The 17,880-nt window shown below is 27.1% G+C and overlaps 1 protein-coding gene across 1 annotated transcript in view; it reads left to right on the top strand.

The window, feature by feature from the left end:
* Positions 1–12,540, top strand: part of LOC111624047 — a 48,105-nt gene extending 35,565 nt beyond the window's left edge. Inside the window, exons 7-9 of the mRNA XM_023366826.1 lie at positions 8,807–8,941; positions 9,097–9,255; positions 12,234–12,540. Of these exons, the coding sequence (XP_023222594.1) occupies positions 8,807–8,941; positions 9,097–9,255; positions 12,234–12,440 (501 nt within the window). The 3' untranslated portion in view covers positions 12,441–12,540. The remainder of the gene's footprint in view (positions 1–8,806; positions 8,942–9,096; positions 9,256–12,233) is intronic.
* Positions 12,541–17,880: the final 5,340 nt, after the last annotated feature.

Below are 17,880 nucleotides of genomic sequence, written 5' to 3'. Positions count from 1 at the left end.
AAAAGAAAGGACCGTCGTTAAAAAGGAAATTTATAACTCTTCAAAGATAGAAATTTTGGATCGAATTAAAAATCAAGAGCGGATAGCTGATATTAGTAGGCATTTTAATTTAAATGAGTCGACTATTCGGTCGATTAAGCAATCGGGAGAAAAGATTAGAAATTTGGTCGCATCCGGATCATCTATTCTTGCGAAAAATGTTGCTAGTCCGAGAGCACCTATAATGTAAAAAATGGAACAAGCGCTAATATTATGGGTAGAAGATATGAACAAGAAACGGTTGCCTTTAAATAAAACTGCGCTTAAACACTAAGCCTTAAAAATATTTCATTATTTAAAACAAATGGGACAGTCGTCAGCTGCAGTGGCGTAGCATGGGTGTCAGCCGCCCGAGACGGAGAAAAATTTTGCTGCCCCCTTATTTAGGTATCTCAAATTAAAAGACTAAAATTCAGTTTCGTCACAGAATAAGTAATGAACAATTCCGTGCTCATTTCAATCGGTCCGAATCGTAGGTGCGACAAAAATATGAAATGAAATGGTTCAAATTTTTACAACATATTATTATTATTTATTGTAAAATTTTGCCGCCCCCTGAAAGTGCCGTCCGGGGCGGGCTGCCCCTGCCGCCCCCACTACGCTACGCCACTGGTCAGCTGATGAAACCAGTGTTAAATTTGTGGCTACCAATGGCTGGTTTGAAAAATTCAAAAAACGCCATTCAGACGCCAAGTTTTTCTCTTTTTTAGAACCGAATCCCAGTTTTTGTATTGAGTTGGTGTCTCCTATAATGCGATTTCCCACAACGCGGTATTTCAAGGAACGTATCTACCGCGTTGTAGGAGGCCTACCTGTACTTAGTTTGAATATTTTGATTTTTTCATAATTAACAATGTTTAATATTCTTATTATTGTTGGTTTAAATAGTAAACAATAATATTTTATTAATATATCTATCTAAATTTTATTTAATAGCATACATAATAAAATCAATCAATAATATATTTCATTATGAAGAATTATTTTAAATACAGATCTTAGTATTATTTAAAAACTTAGTTGTTAATAGTTTTAAATCAGATGTGAAATGAAAAAATTAAGCAGCTTTGTTTTGAACAATCTTATTTTCAAAAAATAGTTTTTCCTATAAAATTGAGTTGAATTGAGTGGAGAATAAAGTAATAATAAGTTTATACAATTGGCATTTAATCATATTAGCTAAACAGTTTCCATAATTGTCTATCGAAAATCTATAAAATATCTTAGTTAACATACAATTTTCACATGGATAGTAGTTCATAATGTATCAAAAACTATTAAAAACAATTTTAAACATTTTTATAACTTTCTTTTTTAATATTAATATTATATCTCGAAAAATACTACTTTATTGAAAAAGTCAATGGCTTGTTACAATGGCACATACAAAACCAATAAACATAGCTTAATAATTTACATAAGAATTATTAAATATTATGTAATATTATATTATTAAATATTATGATGAAATGTAAAATTATGTTTATGCTATGTTTGTTAAATTTTGTATGTGTCATTGTAACAAGCTGTTGGCTTTTTTCCTCCAGTAAAATATTTAAAATAGAGTAAAATATCATTATTTTTTAAAAAAGTAATGGTGATAAATAATTGTAAAAATTATGTAACTACTTGTTATACTTGACCAAATCATTATAATTATACTTATGTCTTATGATGAAATTTACAAATATGCAATATCTTTGTAACAGATAAAATACTTTTTGATGAATAGTTTTAGTACATTATTGGCAAAATATTTGCAAATTGAGTATTTTAAATTACTATTATTATATTTTTGCTTTTTATATGTATAATAATTTTTGCTTTTTATATTTATATAAATTTTAATTATCAGAACTAGATACTTAAAATTTCAAATTGTTAAAATTTTCCAGTGTTTAATTAGTTAATTTTTTTCCTTCTAGCCAACACCTAAAATGAAAGCTGAAATGAATATTTTGACAAATAGACCAAAAGCTAAAATGACTGGTGAAGAAATTGCACTTGAAAAGAAGCGACTGCAAACTTTAGAAAAAGAAATAACAACAAAATTACAAGAACTTAGAAAGAAATCTCATAAGACAATATTCTCAAAAAAATTAAAAAAATTAAATAATCCTCCAAAATTTTTTAATGAAAAATGTAAAAAATATACAGTGGATTTACCTCATAAAAACGTTTCAAATAATGGAAGAAAATTACATCGAAATATTCAATTAATTAAAAAAGAAGAAAAAGTGTTAAATAAAAGTGATAACTCTGAGAAATGTAATGAGAATTTAGTTTTATCTAACGATAAAGTGGTAAGTTAAAATATAATATGAAAATTATTGAATAATATATGAATTTATTATAAGTGTTTAGTAAGAAATCAATGATTCAAATAAATTTTTTTAAAGTATTTTTTATTATTTATTACAGTAATTGTCACAACTAATCAGTCAATGGTGATTGATGTAGTAGTAGCTATTCTTATAATTGATTAAATAATTCATAAGTCTTTAAGTAATAAATAACAATTATTGTTGAAGAAATTTAATAGAAGTTTCTCTTAAATATTTTTGTTAATTTCTCTCAAATTCATCATTGAAAATACTTGAGATTTTAATGTTGTATAGATTCTTAATTGCAAAAATTTATTACATTTAAATCATTAAATAGACTGTCTTATTTTATAATTAATATTTATTGAATGTTTTCCATTCAGTTTATTATAATCATAGTCACAAAATTAATTAACGTTACTAACAGGTTTAATATTAGCAGTAAAATTAAAATTGAGTGTAAGATATGTTGATCAATTTCTTGATAAATAAATTGACAGTGTTGTTAATTTATTGTTTAGAAAACATTCGATTTATAAACTATTTATTTAATTTTTTAATAATAAATAATATAAAGTTCTTTTGCTATTAAATTATTAAATATATTCATTACTTTTTTAAAATATATTATGTAAAGGAAAAATTAAATATAATATATTTATTGGGCTGCAATTTGAAAAAAAATTGTAGCCCTATAAATTCCCACTGTTGTTTGTTTATCTGTCTGTCCTTCCTTAATCTTTAGAACAGTGTTAGATAGATAAAAGTCAAGTTCAGATATGGAAAGCTGGCAGGAGGCTTGATTAACTATATACAAACTTCTGCTTTGGCCGGAAGTCACATTATTTTAATTTAAAAAATTTTCCCTTGAAAGGAGTTAGATGACCAGCATGACTATTGTTAGGAAAAGTATGATGTACAGGGGAAGACACTACTAAACTTAAGTGCAGTGTGATGAAAAATTGTAGTCTAGCATTGTGGCATAAATAATTGCTTGTACTTTAAATATACTTTTCATTTTAAAAAAATTAAAATTGTACTTATTTTTTAAAAATTTCAATTAGTATTAAAAAACAACAGTGTTTTTGAAATACCACATTTGTAATTTTGTTAAAATTGTTGTTTTTTGCTAAAATTGTTAAAAACAATCCTCACAGTATCACTGAGTATTGTTTGTTTGTGTGTGTGTCAGTCAGACATGAGCAATTGCCTCTCTGACCTCAATATTGAATTTCATTTTTTGTGGAATTTAAATGCCATTTAATGGAAATGACTGCTTTGTTTAATCTCAGTTTACTAAAACCGAAATGGTTAAATTGCATTATGATTATTATTTTATTTAAATAATCCTGAAACTTGTCTTAGAGAGAGTAAGATTGTATAAATGCAGAATATAATTAATATTATGCTTTATTTATGCTTATATGAATATGAGCTCTTCTAAATGATTTTGATTTCTGACCAATAATCTTCTAAATGAAAAAAGATGACTTCAACCTGTATAATCCTTGTTTCTTTCTTTCTTTAATTTCTTGTTTTATTTTTTTATTTTAAATTTTTGAATTCAATTTTCAAATGAATATCACTTATGGCTGCTGCTATTTTCGTTGTGAATTTGTCTCTTTAATCCGATTTTCAGTTCGGTAGACTATCATATACAGCATTCAGGTTATGAACTTCNTAAAAATAAGTTTTTTATAAATTTATTTAATTGGTACAGTGTATAGAATTTCTACAGTGAAATGCCTGAAAATTATCATGTTTTCAGGTTTAAAGAATAAAGATATAATGCATTTATTAACAAATATCAATCATACAACAATACAAGTTATAGAAACATATGTTAGTACACCTCTACATGAGCTCTCTGTGACATGTAAGATATCTAGTCTGCACTCAGTTTCTTCCCAAGTTCTCTGGAACATATCTAGATTGGTTGTGCTGAAAGTTTCTGCAATCCTCGCAGCAAGGTTTTTAAAGTTTCACATTGGACTTTTGTAACTGTTATCTTTGATGTAGCCCAAAGAAAGAAATCCAGGATCATAATGACAGATGAACATGGATCAATGGTATTGGTCTATCTTTTTTGGTCCACCAATCTGGAAATGTTTCATTCAGAACTTGCTGGGCATCTAGTTACCATTGAGATGGAGCACCATCTTGCTGGAAAAAGACATTTGGCTGCAGGTATTCCAGTACCTGCAGCCAAATGGAAAAGCAGAGTTATAGCATGTCCAGATAAATGTTGCCTGTATTAGTGTTTCCACAAAGACGAAGGGTTAAATAACCACGTTCTTCATGAGATCACACCAAATGTTGACTTTGGACTGTCTTGCATGTGTTCCCTGATGCAATGATGATTCTTGGGTCTCCATATTCAAACATTATGTTTGTTCATGGCTTCAGAAACATAAAGTTACCTCATTAGAGAACAGAATGTTTGACAAAGTTTGGATCTTTGTCAATTCAGTGAAGCATGTCAACAGAAAATTCCTGTTGTTGTTGTTGTTCATTTAGCTTTATCTCCTATAGAATCTGATGCTTGTAAATGTAAAGATGAAGCAATTTGCTTAGAACCTTGTGCACAGTTGCACATGGAATCTATAGTTCCTGGGAAGTTCATCAAATTGATTTTGTCAGACTGGACAAAACTTAACAGATATTATCAATTGGGAGACATTTCTGGCCACCCCTGTCCTGTGTCAGCATGCTTCCACACACCATAAATTTCTTGTACTATACTTTTAACAAATCACACCACATCCTGAGTGTTCTGCAGTAATTCATTTTTGTGGGAACAACTAAAACAGTGGTTTTCAAACACTGTGGCGACACACTTCAAAAATCCGCGAAATTTTTGAAGTGTGCCGCCATTGCGAATATCCATAAATAAGTGACGTCGGACAAGTAGTTTAATCGGTTCTACCTTCCTAGAGCACATGTGGAAATTGTAACTGGTGTTGCTGGTAGTTACCAAGGCATTTAGAAAGTGTGACCTAAGTAACCAACTGAATTTAAAAATCACTGTTATGACGTTACTGGTTGTCCTGTGGTACTTACCGAAGTAACCATGTGTGCCGCCAACTTTTTAAATTATTAAAAATGTATTATGACAAAAAAAGGTTGAGAATCACTGAACTAAAAGCATGCTTCTGAGTATCAGAAATGTATTGTAAAAATTTAAGTGGTAATTTTGACTCCTATACAACAGCAAATATACGAGGCGTGTCCAGAAAGTAAGTACCATTTTGTTTTACCGCCACCACAGTGGTAGTATCACAGTTCAGCACCTGCATACACGTGTCTCTGGTTGATTGCCAGTCCAGTGATGCCATTAGAGCCAGATTGTGTTGTTTTTCCACATGTTAGTGAGCATTCAAAATGTTTAAGACGATTGCCGATCCCGCCGACTGTGAAGTGCGTTCTGTAATACGGTTTTTGAATGCAAAGAATGTTAAGCCAGTTGAAATTCATTGTCAACTTGTAGAGATTTATGGTGAAAATGTAATGAGTGATGGAATAGTGATAAAGTGGGTTCGACAATTCAATGCTGGACGCACCAATGTTCATGACGTAGCACAGAGTGGCCGGGCCTTCTGCTGTCAATGATGGTTTGGTTGCAAAAGTGAATGAGAAAATTCTTGAAAACAGACGGTTCACAATAAGATTGCTTTGTGATGAGTTTCCACAAATTTCAAAAACTGTTTTGCATGAGATTGTCACAAATCAATGTTCAGCAGTGGTGTCTTCACTGTCGGCATCTTTCTTTGAAGAGCATATAGACAAGTTGGTTTCCCAATATGACGAATGTCTGAACAATGGTGGTAACTATGTAGAAAAATAGTTTCCAACATGCTCTTTCATGTAAAAATAAATTTTGTTTTGAAAAAAGATTTTTTATGTGAGTTTTTCCAAAAGGGTACTTACTTTCCGGACATGCCTCGTACCATTAATCTGATATTTTTTCATTTGCTAAATTGTGAAAGCATTAAAAATCAAAGCATTTCACTGTAGACACCTAATACATTAAATATCCCTGTGAATGTTTTTCCTTTATTATTATTTTATAATTGTTGCAGTCTTTAAAAATGCCAATGAAAGTAGAATTGTATTAAGAAATAGTCTAAAAAGTTTAACATATAAAAATTATCACAAAAGACACAGTCTGTCCAAAAATTATTTTTTGAAACCACCATTTATTCTGATCATGGATAATTTGTCACCAGAGGGATAAGGCCAAAATTTACATTTAACAGTGCATTTATCAAATGAATATAAAGGATTGAAATTCCCTAACTGGAAAGGATGCATGTTCAAGACGTCTGTAAGACCGCCAGTTCCAATTCTTTACTTTTAATGTTTTAATTGGATATTTTTGTGTGTTTTTTAAAAGAATGTTTTAGCCTGATGACCTAGTAGCCTACAAAGAAAGGTCGGATTGTTGATGGTGTTCTGGAACACATGATCAGAATAAATGGTGGTTTCAAAAAATAATTTTTGGACAGACTGTGTCTTTTGTGATTAAAATAAATTATCATCCAGCGAAATTCTACATATAAAAATTAATTACAGATTTTTGTATGAGACTCTAGTTATAACTTTCTAATTGTAAAGATTATTATATGAACATTGAAAAAGAAATAGTTTGCTTGCTTTGATTGGGTTTAATAATTGCAATAAATTTTAATTTTACATAAAGTTTTATAAACATTTAACAAATGCATAATTTATTATTCTGTTGAGTATTTCATATAATTTCATTAAACATTTTTCCAAAAATAAACAAAAAACAGAGTAGTTAATAATAATTGTATTTTCATTTTAACAATGTAAAAGTGCTCAAGAGAAATTTTTTAATTCTTATGCCTATTTAGGCATTTAAATATAATGATAAAATTATATTAATTAAAAAAAATTGCTTTCCTATGTATTTGTTTAGGCAAAAGATTAATTTTTTCTTATTAAATTTATTTATGTTTAGATAAAACAATTACAGACAGGCATAAATAAAAGAATATCGGATATCAAAGAATTAGAAAAAGAATGCAAGTCTGTTGGATCAGATGATTCTGAAAAGATTGAACGAAATAATCAATCATTAAAGCCATCAAATAATAAATCAATTACATTGATGAAAAATGTAAGTATTGAATGAATAAATTTAATGTTCATTTGTTATACAGGTAGGCCTCCTACAACGCGGTACCTTTACAACGCGTTTTCGCTCCAACGTGGTTGGAAAAATGCGGTAATTTTCTTACAACGCAGTTTACAGTATTTAGAAACGAATTATCTTTCACATAACAGAAAAATCGCAACGGATTACGTGATACGAACCGCAATTCGGCATACAGAACTAAATGTCCTTGAAAACAGCTGTTTGTTGCTGTTGGCGTGTTATTTATTGCCTTGAAAGTTTCAGGGGAAGACCGGTTTCTAGACAGATGTGCATCAGTTACCGTAAACACTCAAATATATTACTAAATTTTCCATCATTTATACTGTTTCAATAAGTGGGGACAGCAAAAATGGTCCAAAATACAGTATAAACTATTTGGTGTATATTTTTAACAACATAGTGAAGAAAAGTTATTTTTTGTGATTTTTACTGTCCACAAAACTGATTGAAAAAATTTTAGCCATAACAATGCCGAATGAAAAGAAAGGACCNATCTATCCTCAAAGGTAAAGTGCAAATAAAACTACATTTTTTTTTATCAATTATTATTATATTATGGTTATTTATACATTTACAACTACAAAATGCATTTTCAGTGTTTTCCTTACTGAAGTTATTTTTTTTTAATGTACTACTTTTTAATTTGAGTGTGTTTTTCGTGTTGGAACGAATTATTTGATTTTACATGTAATCATATGGGGAAAAATGATTCACCTTATGACATTTTCATGATACAATCTCAGTGTCAGAACAGATTAATTTTGTATCCTGAGGTACCAGTGTATTACATTATTAATAATTGAGTTTATTATAATGTAAGGACTTTCACGTTTTTGTGCTTAATATGAAAAATAATGTTTTCAACATCACTTTGCATTAAGAAGTTGAAAGAATTTAGGTGAAATAAGGAATTTTATGGATTTGAGTGATTGTTTTGAATGATTATTTGAATATTCAAATCATGTACTGTAAATGATAATTATTCTATTATAAGAATGTAAATGAACTATTTTAATCACTTAATATCATCAATAAATTTAAAAATGTAATTAATTAAAATGTAATAGTTTCATAATACATAAATGTTTGATGATAAAATGTCAGTTTTCAAAAATATAAATGTATTTTTAAATAGTCAAATGTTATATGTGGATGTATATTTTACAAATTTTAGAATTTTTAATAATTAATTTAAAACACATTTGTGAAAAATTAATGAACAGTTGTTTTCTATTAAAAATTTTATAAATATTTTCATTTCTAGGAAATATTGACTGAAAATGTGCAACCAGAAATTACTGTTTCTAATACTGAAGAAGTTGCAGAAACAAGCAATATTCTGTCAGAGGAACCTTTTAAAAATAATTGCATTGAAGCTGTAACTATAAATAATACTGTAGTATGTATTTTTGTTTAACAATATCATAACTAATATTGTGGTAACTAGGTCAATTGATGGCATTTTTATGAAGTTAATATGTTACTTTTCAAATATAGTTTCAAACAAAATATAAACATTTTTTTCATGTTGAATAATTTTTATAAAACTTTTAGCCAAAACCTGCACCTTTAGTGATAAACCTTGCTGAAGATTCGTCAACTAGTAATTCAGACAATGAAACAAAAGATCCAGAAACTCTTTCTCCTGATAATACAGAAGCACTTCCAGCAAGTTTAGAAGAATTATTAAAACAGGCTCGTAAAAAATCAGAGGTAAATTTTCAAAGAAAACCTCAATATACATTATATATAAATTATATAAAAATTTAACAGATAAATGTAGATCTAAAAGTATATATTAATAATGTACTTAAAAATAGAAGAAGTGAAGGATTTTTTCACAAGCATGTTTGAGACCAGATGGCATTTATGATTTTCATTACTGCTAGAAAAAGTTAGAACAGGAATTATTGTAATTTGCATCTCATGCAGCCTTCTACCAAATGTGAGTATATTGGGATGATTAAAAAAAGCTGTGATCATTCCAGATACTCATTTGAAAGGAAGCGGATGGCCAAAATTTGGTATTTCCTTTAGTGATAATTCTGTGTATTTCTGAATCACAGATGAATTCTATATTGTCTGAACAATCCACGTTCCATAAAATGCATTTTATAAATGTTTAAATTTTATTTGTTGTGTAATTTATAAAAATGATTACTATGTGATCTTTGTTCACAGTTCTTGATATACAAGAACTTGATACAGTAAACTGTTTTTTTTTTTTTTTTTAACATTTCTTTCCCATTTATGAGATAAAATGTTTGGTAGAATGGACACCAGCCAATATTCACAAGAACAAAATATTCTAATCAAGAATTTTAGTGAGATTGAAATAGGTGATGTTATGGGTTCCAGTTATGCTTCATTTAGGTGGCTTATAGGTTCCAATCTCATTTTCTGTTTTATTTACATTGCATCTTCATTTACAGAACCAATGTATACCATCTTTCACCTCTGATGCAGACTTGTGACAATGAATTTTCTTCATCCAACAGTCACTTCTTGTAGCAGTAAATATAATGTTATTAATTAAAAAACTAATTTTATTTTATTCTATTTTACTTGTTTTCTGCTTGTTTATAGTCTTCAACTAACTAGATTTTTTATAATTAAGTTAATATCAGATAACTTAGGTGTATGCTCTCATTTTTTATTCGTTACTTTTATATTGGTGTATAGTCTAATCAATATTTTGAATTTACTCAGTTGATAGGTAAATTTTTCTAGCATTTTAATGCTATTTACAGAACATATGTAGGGTGACTGAGTTATGTTGTAATGAGGTAGAAACTTTGACAGTAAGAAAGAACAATTAAGCTTTATTCTTTTTAACTTATGAGATAGGTTCATAAATCAGGGTTACACTGTAATTACTAATCATTAATGTAATGATTGGTTTATGAAATTACATTTAGGATTTATTTTTGTAGTTTTTATTTATTCATTATTCTTCAACATTTATTACAATTTTTTATCAGTTTGTAAATATTTTATATACTTCTATTAAAAACATTTACTGAATTGTTAAACANTTTTGTAAAAATTTTTTAATTATTTTAAAATTAACATTATTTTTAAACATTATAATATGTTAAGAATACTCATATATATACTCCTTTCCAGAGGTAATTAACTCTAAAGGAATAAATAATCATAGTTTCATGGGCATAACTTTTCATTGATAATTTTTAAAGTTGAAGTAAAAGAATAAAAATGTTAAATGATTGCAAAAGCAAAATAAAGAATAAGATAAATTATAGAATGAAAAGTATGATTTAAATTACATTTTAAATTTTGGGCATGATTCTATATAATATGTTTTCTTATATTGAAACAAAAAAATTTTATGAATATTTCTTAAAAATATTAAATTTTTTAAAATTAATTATGATGGAAATCTTTGTTTTATAGAACATCACAGAAAATTTTGAAATTAATTTAACATCCGAACATTTGAAAAATTTTAAAGAATTGCAGAAAGAAGAACATGTATTGGATCATTATAGTGATAAAGGTGTGATGATGTATTCTTACCAACTGTGTGATATATTTTGGCCAAAAATGAAAGAGGTAAGTTATGCATATATATAATGCAGGAGAAAATATGATATCTATTTTTACATAATTAAATTTTATATTATTATGATTATCATTATTTTTTAATTTTAAATGAGTTCAAATATGCAAACAATTATGATCATAAGGCACACTTCTCAAATAACAATCTTTGTTTAAAAATGACAATTATTGACAAGAAAGATTTGAATTCATAATCTGACAAACAACACATCTGTATTTGTATACAATGCTTATGTATATTTTAATTATTAAGACATTTATTTTAATTGTAACTGAACTTTCAAAATTACTTTTTCTACATTTAAAAACATTTTCTTTTGTAGTTTTGTATTTTGTTTATAGTAAACCTTTAAAATCATAAACATTTAAAATAATAGCATCATCCAGAATTCATAATACAGTGGTACCTCAGGATACGAACGCCCCAGCATACAAAATTTTCAGGATACGACATGAAATTTGAACATATTTTTGCTCCATGATACAAACAAAAACTCACCATACAACGTTAATTTGCAGCGCCACTGCCATGATCACATGTTTTTCTGTTCATCAGTCTCAGTCCGCGTGTTTGCTTCGTCATGGAAGGATCTCACTCAATAAAGGAAATCTTGAGGTATTATCAGAAAGTGACTGATTTTATTGAAAAGAAACATCCCGAGAAGGTTCACACTAGCTGTATTGCTGCTCGAAGTAATGACATTTGCCTAAGTCATTTTAGAAACATTAGTAGTAATAGGCAAAGCCAAACCTCTTTGGATAGATATTTTACCAAGCGACCTCTATCCAGTGAAAGTGCTGGTGGAAGTGAAGGAAAGAAANTTATAATTTGTAGTACTTTTCATAGATATAAATAAAATTGTAATTGAAGAATACATATTATTATTATTTTAGTATTTTATAAACACTGTTATGAAATAAACTTTTTTTGTAAATTCTTTATGAAGAATTTGGTATATTGCAAACTAACAAAAACAAAATTGAGACTATGAAAATATGTCTCAGTCAAAATCTAATTTTATGAAATCTTAAATAAGAAGTTAATGTTTCAATATATGTTTATTAAATTTTATTATGTGATAGTCATGAATAAAAATTTATTTTAATAGAAAAAAGCAGGATTTATTAAAAATGTTAGCCTTCAGACACCTTCAGCAGTATCCAAATTATCAAGAGCTCAACAGTTAGAATATAGAAAATTAAAAGAAGAAATTGCTAAAAGAGAATCTTTACAAAAGAATGAAAATAAAGATTCAGGCAATGAAAATTTAAAACAAACTGCAAAGTATGAAGAGAAATTGTCATTGGAAAGGTAATATTTAAGTTTTAAAATCTTTGAAGTTTAAATTTTTGAAACTTGATTTTTTTTATTATGCATCTGTTGAAGGTAATTTATTATTGTTGTCTATTGTTAAAGAAGAGCAAATTGTACCAGTAATTTGAGGGTAATTATCAGTTGAGGATAATTGTACCAGTTATTGCCATTTAGAAATTTCAAATTTTAAAATAAGCTAAACAAAAACTGTTCAGCTGCACAATCTATTGTTAGAGAGTAAATTAAAAACACATTGTATAAGAATTATTTTAAGGGGGAGCTACTGAGGCTTTTTATTTTTGAATTATATTTTGATATGTCAATTAGCTATCAGTCAGTTGGTGAAATATTACAGTTTAGAGTAAATTGATAACATTTGCACTGTATTTTAGAAAAAAACTTTTAAGGAAAGGTTCTAGTTGTAATAAATGATACTAGAAACATCAAAAATTAGTTTTTAATCATATTTTTTATTTAAACTATAGGGTATATTTTAATTATACTATATATGACACTCATTGGAATTTTATATATAATTAACAATTTTTTTTTTTTTAAATATATTTTCTAATGAGCAATTATTTTATTGTGACATTGTCACAATTCCAACCTGCAATTTTTAATCATATTTTAAATTTATTTAATTTAAAATACACTCTTCATCTCAAATTAGTAGTGACCTGCCCCTATCTGTCATACTTTTCCTTATAACAATAGATTAATTTTAGTCATCTATCTAAATCCTCACAGGAAAAAATTTTTGAATTGAAATAATGTGATTTCTGGTTTGCATTCGAAGTTTGTATATACAGTAGAGCGTCGTTTATCCGAATCAATTGGGGACTGGGGTTGTTCGGGTAACTTATTTTTCAGATAACCAATTATGTACGAAAAAATATATTAATTTATCCCGTGTTGAAATTTTTCTCCGTTGCGTGTCGCTTCGCGTTGNATCAAACAAGAAAAGAAAAACTTTATCTTTGGAATGTAAAGTTAACATTGGGTATGTTCGTAAAGTCGAACGAGTTAAGCGAGAATGAAGTCATCGTTATTCCTATTTCCTTAGACTTTTCGAACGATTCGTTACTAACGCGTTTAACTCGTTTGACTTTACGAACGTACCCATTATTAAAGACTTCGATACAAAAATGAAAATTTGTGAATTGGCAAAGAAGTTTGATCTACTGGAATTGTCGGTCAGAACAATTATAAAAGGCAAAGAAAAAATTCTCGAAGCTGTGAAAAATGCTCAATCTTTAAATTCAAGCATCATTCGTAAACGTCACGGTATTATTGCTGAGATGGAAACAATGTTAAAATTATGGCGTGATAATTAAATAAATGTGAAAAATTGTAAAATAATATAGGCCTGATTTGTTATACATATGTATTATCTAAGATTTTATTAAACTTTTTTTTAAATTATTGTTTTCTTTAGTCTCCGGCCCCAATTAAAAATTATTTGTATGTATTTATATGCGAAATTATACCCGACATACGCGAATTCGACTTACGCGGTTACCGCTTGGTCCCACCTATCGCATAAGTTCGGGGTATTACTGTATCTCAATTTAAAAGACTAAAATTCAGTTTTGTCACAGAATAAGTAATGAAAAATTCCATGCTCATTTCAATCGGTCTGAATCGTAAGTGCGACAAAAATATGAAATGAAATGGTTCAAATTTTTACAAGATATTATTATTATTTATTGTGAAATTTTGCCGCCCCCTAAAAGTGCCACCCTGCCGCCCCCACTACGCTACGCCACTGGTCAGCTGATGAAACCAGTGTTAAATTTGTGGCTACCAATGGCTGGTTTGAAAAATTCAAAAAACGCCATTCAGACGCCAAGTTTTTCTCTTTTTTAGAACCGAATCCCAGTTTTTGTATTGAGTTGGTGTCTCCTATAATGCGATTTCCCACAACGCGGTATTTCAAGGAACGTATCTACCGCGTTGTAGGAGGCCTACCTGTACTTAGTTTGAATATTTTGATTTTTTCATAATTAACAATGTTTAATATTCTTATTATTGTTGGTTTAAATAGTAAACAATAATATTTTATTAATATATCTATCTAAATTTTATTTAATAGCATACATAATAAAATCAATCAATAATATATTTCATTATGAAGAATTATTTTAAATACAGATCTTAGTATTATTTAAAAACTTAGTTGTTAATAGTTTTAAATCAGATGTGAAATGAAAAAATTAAGCAGCTTTGTTTTGAACAATCTTATTTTCAAAAAATAGTTTTTCCTATAAAATTGAGTTGAATTGAGTGGAGAATAAAGTAATAATAAGTTTATACAATTGGCATTTAATCATATTAGCTAAACAGTTTCCATAATTGTCTATCGAAAATCTATAAAATATCTTAGTTAACATACAATTTTCACATGGATAGTAGTTCATAATGTATCAAAAACTATTAAAAACAATTTTAAACATTTTTATAACTTTCTTTTTTAATATTAATATTATATCTCGAAAAATACTACTTTATTGAAAAAGTCAATGGCTTGTTACAATGGCACATACAAAACCAATAAACATAGCTTAATAATTTACATAAGAATTATTAAATATTATGTAATATTATATTATTAAATATTATGATGAAATGTAAAATTATGTTTATGCTATGTTTGTTAAATTTTGTGTGTGTCATTGTAACAAGCTGTTGGCTTTTTTCCTCCAGTAAAATATTTAAAATAGAGTAAAATATCATTATTTTTTAAAAAAGTAATGGTGATAAATAATTGTAAAAATTATGTAACTACTTGTTATACTTGACCAAATCATTATAATTATACTTATGTCTTATGATGAAATTTACAAATATGCAATATCTTTGTAACAGATAAAATACTTTTTGATGAATAGTTTTAGTACATTATTGGCAAAATATTTGCAAATTGAGTATTTTAAATTACTATTATTATATTTTTGCTTTTTATATGTATAATAATTTTTGCTTTTTATATTTATATAAATTTTAATTATCAGAACTAGATACTTAAAATTTCAAATTGTTAAAATTTTCCAGTGTTTAATTAGTTAATTTTTTTCCTTCTAGCCAACACCTAAAATGAAAGCTGAAATGAATATTTTGACAAATAGACCAAAAGCTAAAATGACTGGTGAAGAAATTGCACTTGAAAAGAAGCGACTGCAAACTTTAGAAAAAGAAATAACAACAAAATTACAAGAACTTAGAAAGAAATCTCATAAGACAATATTCTCAAAAAAATTAAAAAAATTAAATAATCCTCCAAAATTTTTTAATGAAAAATGTAAAAAATATACAGTGGATTTACCTCATAAAAACGTTTCAAATAATGGAAGAAAATTACATCGAAATATTCAATTAATTAAAAAAGAAGAAAAAGTGTTAAATAAAAGTGATAACTCTGAGAAATGTAATGAGAATTTAGTTTTATCTAACGATAAAGTGGTAAGTTAAAATATAATATGAAAATTATTGAATAATATATGAATTTATTATAAGTGTTTAGTAAGAAATCAATGATTCAAATAAATTTTTTTAAAGTATTTTTTATTATTTATTACAGTAATTGTCACAACTAATCAGTCAATGGTGATTGATGTAGTAGTAGCTATTCTTATAATTGATTAAATAATTCATAAGTCTTTAAGTAATAAATAACAATTATTGTTGAAGAAATTTAATAGAAGTTTCTCTTAAATATTTTTGTTAATTTCTCTCAAATTCATCATTGAAAATACTTGAGATTTTAATGTTGTATAGATTCTTAATTGCAAAAATTTATTACATTTAAATCATTAAATAGACTGTCTTATTTTATAATTAATATTTATTGAATGTTTTCCATTCAGTTTATTATAATCATAGTCACAAAATTAATTAACGTTACTAACAGGTTTAATATTAGCAGTAAAATTAAAATTGAGTGTAAGATATGTTGATCAATTTCTTGATAAATAAATTGACAGTGTTGTTAATTTATTGTTTAGAAAACATTCGATTTATAAACTATTTATTTAATTTTTTAATAATAAATAATATAAAGTTCTTTTGCTATTAAATTATTAAATATATTCATTACTTTTTTAAAATATATTATGTAAAGGAAAAATTAAATATAATATATTTATTGGGCTGCAATTTGAAAAAAAATTGTAGCCCTATAAATTCCCACTGTTGTTTGTTTATCTGTCTGTCCTTCCTTAATCTTTAGAACAGTGTTAGATAGATAAAAGTCAAGTTCAGATATGGAAAGCTGGCAGGAGGCTTGATTAACTATATACAAACTTCTGCTTTGGCCGGAAGTCACATTATTTTAATTTAAAAAATTTTCCCTTGAAAGGAGTTAGATGACCAGCATGACTATTGTTAGGAAAAGTATGATGTACAGGGGAAGACACTACTAAACTTAAGTGCAGTGTGATGAAAAATTGTAGTCTAGCATTGTGGCATAAATAATTGCTTGTACTTTAAATATACTTTTCATTTTAAAAAAATTAAAATTGTACTTATTTTTTAAAAATTTCAATTAGTATTAAAAAACAACAGTGTTTTTGAAATACCACATTTGTAATTTTGTTAAAATTGTTGTTTTTTGCTAAAATTGTTAAAAACAATCCTCACAGTATCACTGAGTATTGTTTGTTTGTGTGTGTGTCAGTCAGACATGAGCAATTGCCTCTCTGACCTCAATATTGAATTTCATTTTTTGTGGAATTTAAATGCCATTTAATGGAAATGACTGCTTTGTTTAATCTCAGTTTACTAAAACCGAAATGGTTAAATTGCATTATGATTATTATTTTATTTAAATAATCCTGAAACTTGTCTTAGAGAGAGTAAGATTGTATAAATGCAGAATATAATTAATATTATGCTTTATTTATGCCTATATGAATATGAGCTCTTCTAAATGATTTTGATTTCTGACCAATAATCTTCTAAATGAAAAAAGATGACTTCAACCTGTATAATCCTTGTTTCTTTCTTTCTTTAATTTCTTGTTTTATTTTTTTATTTTAAATTTTTGAATTCAATTTTCAAATGAATATCACTTATGGCTGCTGCTATTTTCGTTGTGAATTTGTCTCTTTAATCCGATTTTCAGTTCGGTAGACTATCATATACAGCATTCAGGTTATGAACTTCCTTTATTGATTTGTCATATGCATTTCGGACTCAATTGTAATTTAAGTCCCTCTTCAGTACAAACTCAGATTCTGTTTTCTAAAAACCTCGGTGTATAATTGGTAACGTTGTAAAAGAATAAAAATACAGCCATTTAAAAAACACTTCAACTACATATTCACATTAATACGTTGCACACTTTACAAATGTTCATAAAAACCTTTACAATTACAACTTTTTTCAAGAAAAATTCGTATGCACTTTATTGAAATGTTGCAGCAATAATGAACGTTTTTTTC

This window comes from Centruroides sculpturatus, unplaced genomic scaffold, assembly GCF_000671375.1.
Source record: "Centruroides sculpturatus isolate CEXI.00-Female unplaced genomic scaffold, Cexi_2.0 scaffold323, whole genome shotgun sequence".
In the NCBI taxonomy this organism is placed as follows: Eukaryota; Metazoa; Arthropoda; class Arachnida; order Scorpiones; family Buthidae; genus Centruroides; species Centruroides sculpturatus.
Note: the sequence above shows the minus strand (reverse complement) of the source record. Positions and strands in the feature narration are given on the sequence as shown.